Source organism: Geotrypetes seraphini, chromosome 10 (assembly GCF_902459505.1).
Source record: "Geotrypetes seraphini chromosome 10, aGeoSer1.1, whole genome shotgun sequence".
NCBI classification, from domain to species: Eukaryota; Metazoa; Chordata; class Amphibia; order Gymnophiona; family Dermophiidae; genus Geotrypetes; species Geotrypetes seraphini.
The window spans coordinates 61180952-61195281 of record NC_047093.1 but is presented as its reverse complement, the minus strand read 5'-3'; the positions used below and the strand labels follow the sequence as shown (position 1 = coordinate 61195281).

General features: G+C 38.6%; 1 protein-coding gene across 5 annotated transcripts in view; it reads left to right on the top strand.

Moving 5' to 3' along the window:
• EGFL7 (EGF like domain multiple 7) overlaps nucleotides 1-14330 on the top strand; it is a 50376-nt gene that overhangs the window by 31010 nt on the left and 5036 nt on the right. For 4 of the 5 annotated variants that reach the window (XM_033960603.1, XM_033960600.1, XM_033960601.1 and 1 more), the window contains 5 exons: nucleotides 1510-1632; nucleotides 3032-3144; nucleotides 3821-3916; nucleotides 10325-10507; nucleotides 13023-13087. In XM_033960603.1, coding sequence (XP_033816494.1) covers nucleotides 1510-1632; nucleotides 3032-3144; nucleotides 3821-3916; nucleotides 10325-10507; nucleotides 13023-13087 — 580 coding nt within the window. Of the gene's footprint in view, nucleotides 1-1509; nucleotides 1633-2208; nucleotides 2645-3031; nucleotides 3145-3820; nucleotides 3917-10324; nucleotides 10508-13022; nucleotides 13088-14330 lie in introns of those variants that run through there. The other variant, XM_033960605.1, reaches the window with a different exon arrangement.

Genomic DNA, 14330 nt, shown 5'->3' with positions numbered 1-14330 from the left:
TTAAGTTTCAAGTTTTATTAAGGTTTGTGGTCCAAGCAATGTCAAATACTTCAATGCGTAAAACATTTTAAAAATAGGGGACAAAACAAAACAGTTTTATGCAATTAAATACAAAGTATATACGTACAAATAAGTAACTGGTACAGAAGGTGAGGGCGATGAACTACAATCTTTAAAGAAAGAGAAGAAACATTTAGGGAAAACACATCTGCTAACTGGCTGCCACTGCTGCTTCAGGGAGGTGAGGGAGGGGTTGGTGGGTCAGGAGGGAGGACAATTTTATTTGGGCTAGTTGGGTGAGAGTGCCGCCGGTTGCTTGAGTCCCAGATAATCGGGATTCTACTGTACTTATGTGCCTAACTTTAGAGCCAATCCTTTATGTTAATTGAATGGCTGGTATAAATGCTCGCAGCTAATGTAGCTAGTATTTTATATGTTCTAGGCACACCCCTGATCCAACCATGCCCTTCCCAGGTCCACACCCCCTTACAGATATACACTATGGATTTTTCTCATGCTGTTTGTAGAGTATCCTCTAGTGGCAGTTTATGTACATAACTTCTAATTAGTGTCAATTAAAACCAATTACAGCCAATAATTGGTCATTAATTCCAATTAGCAATTAATTATGCTATTAAGATACACTTGCAACTGATATTCTATAGCTTGTGCATGTGACTTTGGGCTAGATTCACAAAGCCTTTACTATCATATTTCCATCCGGCCTGATTCACTTACCTCTCCTGCGATCCGCTTCGAATCCATGTATGCAAATGAGGTTAAACGCATGCAAATTGGGCAGCGACCCGATTCATTACACCAAATTTCTGATCCGACTGTGCTGGCCAATCACCTGAAGAAGCGACTGATGGGGACCAGTTGAAAACGTCTTTCCGATTGGAAGCCCTGCTCTCTGCCCTGCAATCTCTCCTGCCTGCTTGCCCCCAATGCTGCCCTGCTCTGCCTTGCTTCTTAACTCTGCTGCTCGCCCTCATGCCGCCCTGCTCTGCCTCGATCTTCCCCGAATCTCTCCTGCTGCATCGCCATTCTCCTGCCCTTCCCCACCCAGTGAGCCCATGGATTTAACCTGTGGGTTTAAAGTGTGTTAAAACCACATGCTCACAGGGTTAAAAACTAAAGTTTTAAGTTAAAAAAAAAAAGGTCGTGTCTCAGACGGGCATGCGCAGACCATCTACAGATGGGGATAGCTATAGAGAGATCCGTGCAGGCAGATGGGGGTGTTCCTCTGATCGCCTCCATCTGCATATTTTTTGTTCCTGAATTCATCGGACCTGCCTGGATCGGACCTGGATTGGGCCCGATTGGGCAGGTTAGTGAATCCAGGCCTTTGTGTGCTAAGCATGAAATTGTACATGGAAGTTTATAGAATTAAGGGATAGTTTCCTATCGTGAATATGCTGTGTATCCCTTTGAAGCATTGGTAAATTATCTGCGACTGCGTTAATCGGACGCTTCCCATAACATTTACTCTGTGTGTTTTGAGGTTAGTCGTCGAATATGCAGTGCTGCCACAGAAAGTGGAACAGAACGACACACACAATCCTACGTGCAAGCAGTTCACAAACCCTACATGAAGACCTGTGAGGGGCCTAGGCTCTGCAGTACATACAGGTAATGTGCAAAATGAAGCATGCTTTCTGCTAAATACATATATAGAAAACAAAATAGAGAGATCAGTGTATCAACCTGCCTTTAGCTGTGAACTGCAACTGCTTTCAATAAATCTCTCAAATAAGGTAATGACAGAACCCCTATTTTGGTGTTCTTTAATTGGGTAGTATATGTATTGAAGGTATTAGCACAACTTTCAATGCTGCTTATGATGCAATTTCTAGTGTAGGAGGATTTAAGCAGGGCTCCAGGGTGCCTGCATTTTGGACTTTCCTGTCAAAGGCAGTGAGCAGGGTTGGAGCAGGTTCTCACTGGACTGGAAATTCAAGTGTAGGAGATGGTGTGAGAAGTGGAAACCCCCTCAACCAACCATAGATTAAAGAACAGCACAGAGCGTCTAAGGGGACTCTGAGCTCCTTAGTCTCTCCTCCTCCTCTATTTTTTGGGGGCTGGTAGATAGGAACATGATGAAAAGGGAATGTTAGTCCCTGGTGTCCATTTGGCTTCCCAAACTCATTTTAAACATTTTTTGTTTTCTCCATTTATGGGTGGGTGTGGGGGGGAGGAGGAGAAGGGGGGATCCACCCTGGTCAGAAAAAGTAGAAAGAGAATATCCAGCACAATTCAAAGTATAGGCCTCATTTACCTATTCTGAGTGTATGGGTGGAAAAAAAAGCTTAGTAAATCTGCCTAAAAGTAGTTTAAACCCCCCCCCCCAAAAAAAAACATCTACAACAAAAGGGCTGAGTAGAGATGATTCTATTTTGTTAACATGTATTTAGTTTTCTGGACATTGCCGAGGAGTGGATCCAGTGGAGTAGCGAGAGTGAGTGGCACCCGGAGTGGTTCTTCCCTTCCCTTTTTAATTTTCCAGGTGTGTGCAACCTCATGAACTTACTGCCCTCATTATGTCGGCTATCCTAGGTGCGGGGCCCGCAAGTGACGTCGGAAAAAGGCGACACGGAGCAGGCAGCAAGTTCATAATGCTGCTCGCGCAGGGAAAATTAGAGAGGTACGAAGGAAGGGAAGGGGTGCACATGTACAGTGGGGGGAGGGGTCAGAAAGGAGTGGGGGGGGGGCATAAGGGATGGATGCCAGCACCCCTTCCAAGACTGCACTTGGGGCGGACTGCCCCCACCCCTTTACTATGCCAGTGAGTGGATCCTAGTAGCACCGATACTTCCATCTTTAGACATGTGGTAGCTTTATAAAGGTATTATCTCTATAACCAACTCCTTCACCAATTGTCTTTGAATTCATTGTCTCCAGGGTTAATATTGGTCTGACTGCAGTTAGAATCTATTGCAACTTTCAAAAGAGGGGAAGAAACAGGAAGTATGAGTCCTAATTGTATTGTAGAAATGCTATCACACGGTTTTCATTCTTGAATATCTTCCAGAACCACGTACAAAGTTGCCTATCGCCAAGTTTCCAGGAAAATTCCTCAGCAGTTGTATGCGTGCTGCCCTGGGTGGAGGAGAACCAACCAACACCCTTACATCTGCCACAGAGGTAACACCCATTTCCCCAACACCAGCTGGGATGAGTGGGAGTCAACAGGAAACTAGAGACTTTTGAAATGGGTCTTGAATGATCTAGTATACAAAATACAGCAAGTCAAATGGTTTTAGCAGAACTGATTGATTTAATCTCCAGCTGTCTGGATTAACTTTGGTTCTCCCCATTTGTCACTTTCAACTGCTGTATACAATGTCTTATTCATATGCTGCCCTATGATTAGAATGTCAAATCCATCTGGTTTACTAGAAAGCGCATGACCCAACATCGGCAGAATTGTTCTCAAATGCCTTGTTCACATGGCTGTTAAAATATCATTGTCCTTTCTCCAGTATATCAGAGATATGATAAGCGCCCTGCATTTACTTGTTCAGTTTCTCGGAACATTAAGGGCTCCTTTTACGAAGCCGCATTAGCGGTTTTAGCACACGCAGCTTTTTAGCGCATATTAAACCCGTGCTACGCGGCTAGAACTAACGCCAACTCAATGCTGGCATTAGTGTCTGGCGCGGACGACAGTTTAGCACGCGCTATTACAAGCGTTAAACCGCTCACGCGGCTTCGTAAAAGGAGTCCTAAAAGATTTGTTCTTAATTTAGTATTTCTTTAGAACACAACGGCACTGTAGCAAGACCTGTAAACCTTGTAAACATATTATATTTACTCTTAGGACCTTGCAGAATTCCTTGTCAGAATGGTGGGAAATGTACAGATATCAGCAGATGTGATTGTCCTTTAGGGTGGAATGGAAAATACTGCCAGACAGGTAATGCAGAAATATGGGTAATAAACCATTGCAATAATTTTATGCACCTGGACACATTTGATGAACTACACACCTGTGTCAATATTTCTGAACTCCGTATTTTTCATGGACATTCACATGAGAGTTTTAAATCAACAGTAATCCAGGACTAAATAAATTCCCCTAAGTGTCTGCTACTGTCTAGCCCTGCTAGTATTTACCACTTATAAACAAACACCTTACTAGGTTTAATTGGAAATAAATTTTAATTTTGAAGTTTTCTTAGGTCTTTGGACAGTGGTGGATAAAAAAAGTTTTTTAAGAAATCCAACAAACACATGTAAAAGCCTAATATATTAATATGTATATAAGACTTCTCTGAAAAACTTTTGCCTTTCATCAACAGAGACTATATTTATTTTGCAGACGATATTTTCATTTTATTAAAAGTTGATCCTGATCTTAACAACCTGGTCCCTAGTATAGACCGCTGCATTTCTAAACTTCAACTGTGGGCTTTGTCTATTCAAATGAAACTGAACGCTGCCAAAACCAAATTGCTTTGGATTGGGCCAAGATTAGAAAACCTCCCTTCCTCTGTCACATTGAAAACAGGTATCTCACTACATCAGCCTCTCCAGATTGGACTATTGCAACTCTATCTACTTAAGCCTAACTAAGAAAAACCTCCACAGACTCCAACGGATTCAGAATGCCGCGGCCAAGCTCATCTTCGCTAAAAGTAAATTTGACCATGTCTCCCCACTCCTGGCCAAGCTCCACTGGCTTCCAATAATCGCCAGGGTCCACTATAAATGCGCCTGTTTAACTTTCAAAATCCTATATGGTATCCTCCCTCCCTTTATCCCTCTTTCTTGGAATTCCTCAAACCCTAATACCACCAGATCCTCCCACAAATTAAAACTATCCTTCCCCTCGCTAAAAGGCATTTCCCACACAGGAAAGCTAGGGACCTCCCTCCACTTCAAAATCACTGAGCTCTGGAACAACCTTACCTCCCCTCTTCGGAACTTGAGCTCTCTCCAAGTTTTCCGCAAACATCTGAAAACCTGGCTTTTCTCAAAAAATGTAAGTCTCCCTCCAACTTAGGAATCAAGGAAACTCTTATATCTTGGCATCCCAAGTCCTCTAAATTTTCTTCACACTTCTACCTCTAACCCTCTGTTGTAGTTCCATCCTATTTCTCCTATTGTAAACCGCGTCGAGCTCTACGAACGTGGAGATGATGCGGTATACAAACCTAAGGATTAGATTAGATATAGATTTTTCATCTAGAGTTCTGGGTGTCATCTTGGACTCATCACTTACATTTCATGAACAGATAAATTCCTTGACAAAAAAGTGTTTTTTTAGTCTGCGCATATTGAGGAAGGTCAGATCACTATTCCATCAAGAACATTTCTCAATGTTGGTTCAATCCACTGTGCTTTCTGAGCTAGATTATTGTAACTCAGTTTATCTGGGCATTAAGCAGAGCAGTCTAAAACAACTTCAGTTAATACAGAATACTGCAGCTAAGCTCATTTTTGGGAAATGAAAGTATGATCATGTTTCCCCTTTGTTGATAAAGCTTCACTGGCTCCCAGTTCGATTTAGAATCCAGTTTAAATGCGCATGCATAATCTTCAAGCTTCTCTATGGAATATTTGATCTTTTTGTCCTCTTATGTTGGAATACCCTTAGACTTTGCCATTTGAGAAACACGCAAAGATATAAGTTAGCTTTCCCTTCCTTTAAGGGAATTAAATCTGCTGGGAAGCTCAGTCTATCTTTTGTTTTCAAGTTTGTAGAGATCTGGAATGAACTTCCCGACTCCATTAGGCTTTTAGGCCAGCTGCAATTATTTTTGTAAATGCCTGAAAACATTGTTGTTCTCGCAATTTTTAAATGGTTTCACTACAGTCTCAACGAAATGATAATATTATAGTTATTTTTCTTATGCTTTTCTTATGTACTTTAGTTTTTAATTAGTTCTTCCTTCTCCTATGTTTTCTGCTATGTACTCTAGTCTTAATTACATGTGAACCGAGTCGAGCTCCACTGGGAGATTACCTGGTATATAAACCAAAGATTAGATTAGATCTATTTTAAGGTCACCAGATAGCAGTGTTCTGTTTTAGGGATTGAAGTGTTATGCGTTTGCACCTTTTTTTTAGTTTGATTCAAATAGTAAAAAGTTAAAAATACTTATATACTAAATAAGCTCTTTTTATAAATTTCTTCAGCATCTTGTTTGCACTTGAATACCAGTTTCAATGATAGCATTGTATAGAGTAGTGTGTCACTGCTTCTTGACTTCCAGATCATGGAATCTGATGTTCATAATGTAACTTTCCACCAAAAAGAGAATTTATTAATTAAAACATCTCACATACTCTACAACTTAAATCTAATAAATAATAGTGCTCAGTAAAACCTATAGTGAACCATAATATGTGAGCGCTCACATATTATGGTTCACTATAGCTTTTACTGAGCACTATTATTTATTAGATTTAAGTTGTAGAGTATGTGAGATGTTTTAATTAATAAATTCTCTTTTTTGTGGAAAGATTAGTAAGTAGAGAATTATATATACACTTATATACTCCCGCTTTTAATGAGTGTTCATAATGTAACGCCACAAGAACTGGGACTGTCCTTGTTTGACGCTGCCTCCTAAGTAACTGCGGATATAATTTCTAGAAGGAAGATCTTCCAAGTTGTCTATTTCATTTCCTCTTTGCAATAATCGACTGTGCAGAAAGTGGTATTTTAACCATTTGACTGAGGCTTTGGGCACTGAGAGTCTCAGAACAGGAACACATTGACAAGAATGTTGTTATTCCAGAATGATTTAATGGCAGTGAGATGCTCTAAAGTGGCCTTTTTGTGAACAAGAGAAACTGCAGTAAATGAAACCCGCTGGTAATATGTTCAGGTGTCTTCATCAAATCCTATGAACATCAGCTCCTGGTAGAAACATCTCTAGTCCCAATGCTGTGCAGCAAGTGAATGTGCACAGCAGTAATTACATCCCCCCCCCCCCCAACAAATTAACAGAGTAGACAGACAGACATCAGGAAGGACTTCCAACCTTTCCCAGCCTATTTCTACATGTTATTGGCATGGATGATTGAGTACAGGATATCTTTCATTAAAACACATCAATATTGCATTAGACTGCATGTAGGTTTACCATTTTTCGGGCATGAAAAGCCCTGTTCTGCCCCAGCCCCTCACAGTTCAGCCTCCAGACCTGCCCCCACAAACCTCCTCTCTTCTTCCCCGACAAGCTCCGGCCACGTCTCGAAGGCCTGGAGCATGCACAGATGTGTGTGACATCATCTGCGCATGCTCAGATGCCCTCTAGATGCAGCCTGAGCTTGTCGGGGCTTTCCAAAATCCCGGACAAACTGCCGGGTTTTGGAAAGTCTGTCCGGGACCCAGACAGTCCTCTAAAAAGAGGACATTTCCAGGTTTTCCAGGATGTCTGGTAACTCTAATTGCATGAGATTATTTATTTTACTTTAAAATAAGCAGGAAACAAGTCTTGCCTTGTTCAAACCTAGAAACTTGCACGATCCTAGTCAACAAACACCTGTTACTTTTTAAAGATCTGTGGTAAAAAATCTATAGGCTGATATTTATTTGGGGATAAACACATTCAAGGGATCTTTAAGCTAAGAAGTTATAGGAGCTGGGCCATTGCTGAAACATAGAAACATAGAACATGACGGCAGAAAAGGGCCACGGCCCATCTAGTCTGCCCACACTAATGGCCCACCCCCTAACTACCTCCATGAAGAGATCCCACATGCCAATCCCATCTTTTCTTAAAATCTGGCACACTGCTGGCCTTAATTACCTGTTGTGGAAGATTATTCCAGCGATCAACCACCCTGATGGTGTGAAACACCTTGCTCACTTGATATCACTTGGGCCATACCATCAGCATCATTTTCAGAATACCCAAACATTCTGTCAAACACCATAAACCATTGCAATCGGCTAATTTTATTTGTTTCATCATAAATTAGTTTTCTACTGGGCTCCTAATAGTGGTATATCAAGACCCAAATAAACAGGGGTTGCCATACAACAGATTACGAATAACTGGAAAAATTGGAAGAGGCTGAATTACAGCTTTTGGTGGAACTCTTTATGCCACATATTAAAAATAGAAAGGATAATTGCTATACAGCAGGGAAATTTTAAAAAATTTCAGGTTATTTAGGAGCCATTAACAAGATACTATAAAGATTGAAATTATTGAATAGAATAAATATTAATTCCCTTTTGTTCATACACATCCAGAGTGGAAATATTTTATGATTTCTATTGTTTATGATTAATTGTTGAGCAAGCAAAACAAAAAACTGCAGACTTTGTACACGATGCAGGCAGACTTTATTTATAACAAGTAAAACATTAGATTAAAAACCTTTTACCAGGCAAGGGACCCAACACGGTCCGTGTTTCGTATAATCTTCATCAGGGGTCCTAATAAGTACAAGTACAATATTAAAACCAAGATATTTAAAAAGATAATTTTAAAGAATAATAATAATAATAATAATAATCATCAAATAAATATCGAGATGATTCAAATTTTACAATACAGGGGTAGAGGTGTGGAAAGTAAAAAAATAAAACACAAAAATAAAAATAAATAAAAAATAATTAATAAATAAATAGAAGGAACTTGAAGGGAAAAAATGAAAAAAGAGAAGAATAGAAAGAAAAGAAGCCTTTATTTATATATTTTTTTTAAAAAAATTTTTAATCCATTTTTAATTAATTGTATCTAATAAGTGTTTCAATATGACCATAAAAAGTCCAAAAGTTATATATATAAACCATAAGAACTAAAAAATTAATTAATTAAAAAATATGAATTAGTAATAGGTAAAAAAGAATTACATCAATCAAAAGAATAGAATCAATCAAAAGAATAGCCTTGGACAAATAGCTATCAAGAGACATAGAAAAAAACATATAGGTTTGAGAAATGTAATTCTAAAAAATATATATATATATCTTAGCTAAGAAAATAGAGAGGTAAAGAGAAATGAGAGAAAAATTTTTTTGTGAAAAGTGAGTAGTTTAACATCACAAGTATTCTAGATACAGCAACAGTGATCATAGGAATTAAAAGTTAAAAAGCAAGGTAGACAATAAAAATAGAATAAAATAAAATACAACCTTACAATGATGTATAAAATTTCAAGTCACGTTCTAATTAAATATTGGAGAGCAACATATATATACATAACAGTCCTAATATCATATTTTTTAAAACAACAGAGAGAGTAAAACTGAACTACAATGAATGTTAAGACCAGTAAATGTCAAATTGCCAACAGGAGGAACAAATCAAATTTTAAACCAGTGTATATTTACTCATTACTATTCCTAGTATATGCAAAAGCATCAAAAGTATATTGCATTATATATATATATATTTTGATTTTCTAAGCTGCAGAGAATGTAAAACTGGACTACAATATGACTTATATTAATTATTGAAGCTAATGAGTATGAATTTTATACCATAGAAGGCAGACTGGATTATAAAGTGATATAAATGTATTCATTACTATAAAATATATATAAAAATATATATATATATAATGCAATATACTTTTGATGCTTTTGCATATACTAGGAATAGTAATGAGTAAATATACACTGGTTTAAAATTTGATTTGTTCCTCCTGTTGGCAATTTGACATTTACTGGTCTTAACATTCATTGTAATTCAGTTTTACTCTCTCTGTTGTTTTAAAAAATATGATATTAGGACTGTTATGTATATATATGTTGCTCTCCAATATTTAATTAGAACGTGACTTGAAATTTTATTTTTATTTTTGTGTTTTATTTTTTACTTTCCACACCTCTACCCCTGTATTGTAAAATTTGAATCATCTCGATATTTATTTGATGATTATTATTATTATTATTATTATTATTCTTTAAAATTATCTTTTTAAATATCTTGGTTTTAATATTGTACTTGTACTTATTAGGACCCCTGATGAAGATTATACGAAACACGGACCGTGTTGGGTCCCTTGCCTGGTAAAAGGTTTTTAATCTAATGTTTTACTTGTTATAAATAAAGTCTGCCTGCATCGTGTACAAAGTCTGCAGTTTTTTGTTTTGCTTGCTCTGGATTGTTTTTCACTGCAGACAGTTGGACCATTGTTTCTTTACTTTGGTTGGGTTTGCAGTTTTATGATTAATTGTTGGACATAAGGGAGGGGGATATTTGATGAAAACTATAGTTTGATGATATAATAAATAATGTTAAAGTATAAAATGATTGTATTTTGTGTTATAATTATTGTGAGTTTAAAAAAAAAAAGACCCAAATAAACTTGAAACTTGAAACCTCATAACCCATGCTTTACTGTCTGATTTCAGATGTGGATGAATGCAGCAGAGGGAGTCATGCTTGCAGCCATCAGTGCATGAACACAGTTGGCACTTACCGATGTGCGTGTCTTGAGGGGTACAGGCTCTCTGCGGATGGCAAATCTTGTCATTTGGTACCAACACTCAGTAGTGGAAAGACAGATGAAGAACCACTACTAGCAAACTGTTCTGGTAAAGTCTATGCCATATATTTTCTTATGCAAGTACTTTTCTTTGCAGAGAATTTAAGCCTTAAAGAAAGTTCCCTATTTCAAAATGAGAAGGATGCCTCTTCTGGAAGAGTCATCCCTTAGGAGAGCCTGTTCCCCAGAATGATGCATTCCTTAGAAGAACCCATCACCTAGAAAGCCTCATTCTTCAGAAGAACTTGTCTTCCAGAAAACGTATTCTTTAGGAGAACTCATGCATCTGATGGATTCACCCTCTGGAAAACTCATCCATTAGGAGAAAACATTCCTTAGGAAGATTCGGCCTTCGGCCGTTCATGAAGAATTGGATCACTGGAAAATGTTGGTGACTGTCCATTATTACTTTTGGTACGCGCTGTGACGCATCAAACTCGTACCGTGAGTAATAATGCGCAGTGGCCAATGCTGTCGACAAATAGTGGATACCAGTCAGGGGTGTGCTTTTCTCTTTCCTTGTCTCTTCTAGGTCAGGCAAGAAAAAGAAGACTATTCAAGTCTGACAGATCTCAGGATGAGATTAAAGGGATTATATGTTAATTGGTGAGAAATGGAAACAGGGTCCTTGTAGCTGGTGACCTTTTAAGCAGTGCTTTGCTAGAGGTATTGAAATGCATTGTGCCATCATTGGCTAACCTTCCCAAGAGGGATATATGATCAGGGCTAGAACAGTGGTTCCCAACCCTGTCCTGGAGGACCACCAGGCCAGTCGGGTTTTCAGGATAGCCCTGATAAATATGCATGAGAGAGATCTGCATATAATGGAGGTGCCAGACATGCAAACCTGCTCCATGCATATTCATTAGATCTATCCTGAAAGCCCGACTGGCCTGGTGGTCTTCCAGGACAGGGTTGGTAACCACTGGGCTAGAACATATCTAATGTATTTATGTGCGCCTCTGGTGATTTATGTTATAACTAGAATGCTGTCTGCTCCTGGCCTAGTGCTTTTCCATGGCATTGCCAGTTACTCAGTTTTATTTGCCAGCTTTACACTTTGGAGTTTGCTGCTGCATTATCATAATCCCAGCACCCCCACTCTCTCTAGCTCAGAATACACAATGGCATCCATTCCCTCTCCTACCGCATAATCTTAAACCGAGACTAAAATCTCCCAAATGAATGCAATGAAAAACAAAGGAAAGGCAAAAAAAAAACCAAAAACACAAAACCAGCTGATATGAACAAGCTGGCCTCAATGTTTTTAAAGTTATTATGGCCAGGTTAAGGGCCTCTGTCAAAATACGTGACCCTAATATATTCAAAGTTGTCTGCCTTGTATTAGTGTTCTCTGGCTGACACATATGTTATTAATCAGCACCCAAACTGGAAACAGACAGGCACCAGTTTTTAGTGAAATTAACCCCTTTCTTGCTTCAGAAACAGAGGGTCTCTAAAACTCAGATCTTTTCCCTTTGAGATAATCACATGTAACTGACAGCTGACTGAGAGAAAGCTCAAGGTCCAGGAGTAGCTAAGTTTTTTGGTACCAATTAAATGGACCATTCCTTGGCAGTTTTCATCTGCTAGTTCAGATTGGTTTGATGTGGAGCAGGGTCACTCCTTGGTCAGTATAAGGGGGGTGACTTAATGGAAGATGCAGTCTTTACATGCTGGAAGAGGTCCTGATTGCTTTGTTGGATCTGTCAGTACGTAGGAAAGCTTTGATCTGCACTAGGACAATTTACCTCCCATGCTATTCTAAGTGAAGAAACATGTGTGGAAAAAAACAGGCATAAACATACAACAGCACATACAGTTCTTTTTACATTTGTTTAGGACAGGGGTAGGCAATTCCGGTCCTCGAGAGCCGGAGCCAGGTCAGGTTTTCAAGATATCCACAATAAATACGTGTGAGATAGATTTGCATCTCAAGGAGGCAGTGCATGCAAATCCATCTCATACATATTCATTGTGGATATCCTGAAAATCTGACCTGACTCCAGCTCTCGTGGACCGGAATTGCCTATCCCTAGTTTAGGAGAATTGGGGAATTTTCAAAACAAAGTCTAGTATAAATTGAATCTTACATAATTTTTGCTTCAATCTCTTTAAAATGCAAGCCACTTCTGTTGTGGTCCCCTGCTGCTGATGTACATTCTTGACTGTCCTGACATTCATTTTTTTCCCTGGTGGCTGGTAAATAACATTAATTTACTAATTAACACCCCCCACACACATTTTTTTCAAAACTGTAGCACGGTTTTTAGTGCCAGTTGCGGCAGCTCTGATGCTCATAGAACTCCTATGAGCGTCGGAGCTGTTACCGTTGCGGCCGGTGCTAAAATCCACAGTACGGTTTTGTAAAAAAGGAGAGAAGCTGCCTGTTTAAACCTATGCGCTACCTATTGATCACAATCAAGTAGACTGGAATTAAAATTCTCCAGAGAAAATATTGAGAATAATAAAAATAATTCTCGTGGGGATATGAAACACAGTAGAGCCTTGCCTGGAGAGTCAGCAAAGTAATCACCCTCATTTCTTTGGCATTCATAAAACAGGTACTTCAGATGCAGTGAAGGGAGACATACAGGAACTCCAGACTAGGGTGGATACCCTGGAGCAGGTAAGCGGGTTTTGTTTCTGTAGAAGAAGCTTGTCAGAGTGTGTGACTGTGTTAATAAGAGAATATTTGCCCTCCACTTGATCATATCGGTGTATATTATCAAAAGCTCCACTGGCTACCGTTTGAGGCTAGAGTGTTATTTAAATTTGGATGCATTTGTTTTTAAGCTTTATTTGGCTTAGCACCGGCTTACCTTGTTTCTCATTTTAGTTTTTTTTATTTCTAAGAAAAATATTCGTAGATCTGGTTGGTTTTATTTTCCTTCAGCAAATGCATGTCGTTACAAAAATTTTTTGGATAGGACCTTAGCATTCCAAGCAGGATTAATGAATTCATGTTTGAATCTTCTTGGTTCTCCATTTCTTACTTACTATCAATTTCAAAAAGATCTTAAAACCCACTTAAACAATTTAATATACATTATTGATTTTCATATTATAATGTAGTTATAATGTACTTTTAATCTTTTTATTTATACTTATTGTAGTTTATATGGTGGGGTTATTTTTTATTCATTAGTTTTAATGCTTGTATTAGTTACTTAGAATTTTATTATGTATGGTGTTATTATTATATTGTATGCTGAGTATCTATTATGTAAACTGCTATGAACTGCTGGTTAGGCAGTATATAAAAATAAATTATTATTATTATTACTTCAGCAGCCAGGACAAGTATACACAAACCACTCCCAGTCACTGGTCAGGTTTTTAGGCTATCCCAAAAGACTATGCATGACAAAGATTTCCATGTCTAGTATCTCCACGGCATGTCATGCATATTCATTAGGAAGATCATGAAAACCCGGCCCTTTGACAGCCTTTGAGGTCTGGAGGTAAAGACCAGTGCCCTAAATTAATGTGATCATTTATCGTATCCATTATGCCAAGGCAGGACTGGGAATGGTTTCTTCCTTACGTGCCATTTCTCTTATCCTGTTTAGATGGAGCACTGAAGTTCTGGCTTCTTTCTAAACTAAACCTTAAGTTTATATACCGCATCATCTCCACAAATGTGGAGCTCGGCACGGTTTACAAGAACTTAAATATAGGAAGAGAAAGAAAAGGTTTACATGAACTTATATATAGTAAGAGAAGAATAAGGGAAGGGGTTGCGTACAGGGGGGAAGAGAGAATTACATTTTAGTGAAAAGCCAAGTTTTCAGTTGCTTACGGAATACTTGGAGGGAGTCCAGGTTCCGCAGCGGGATAGTAAGATCGTTCCAAAGACCTGTGATTTTGAA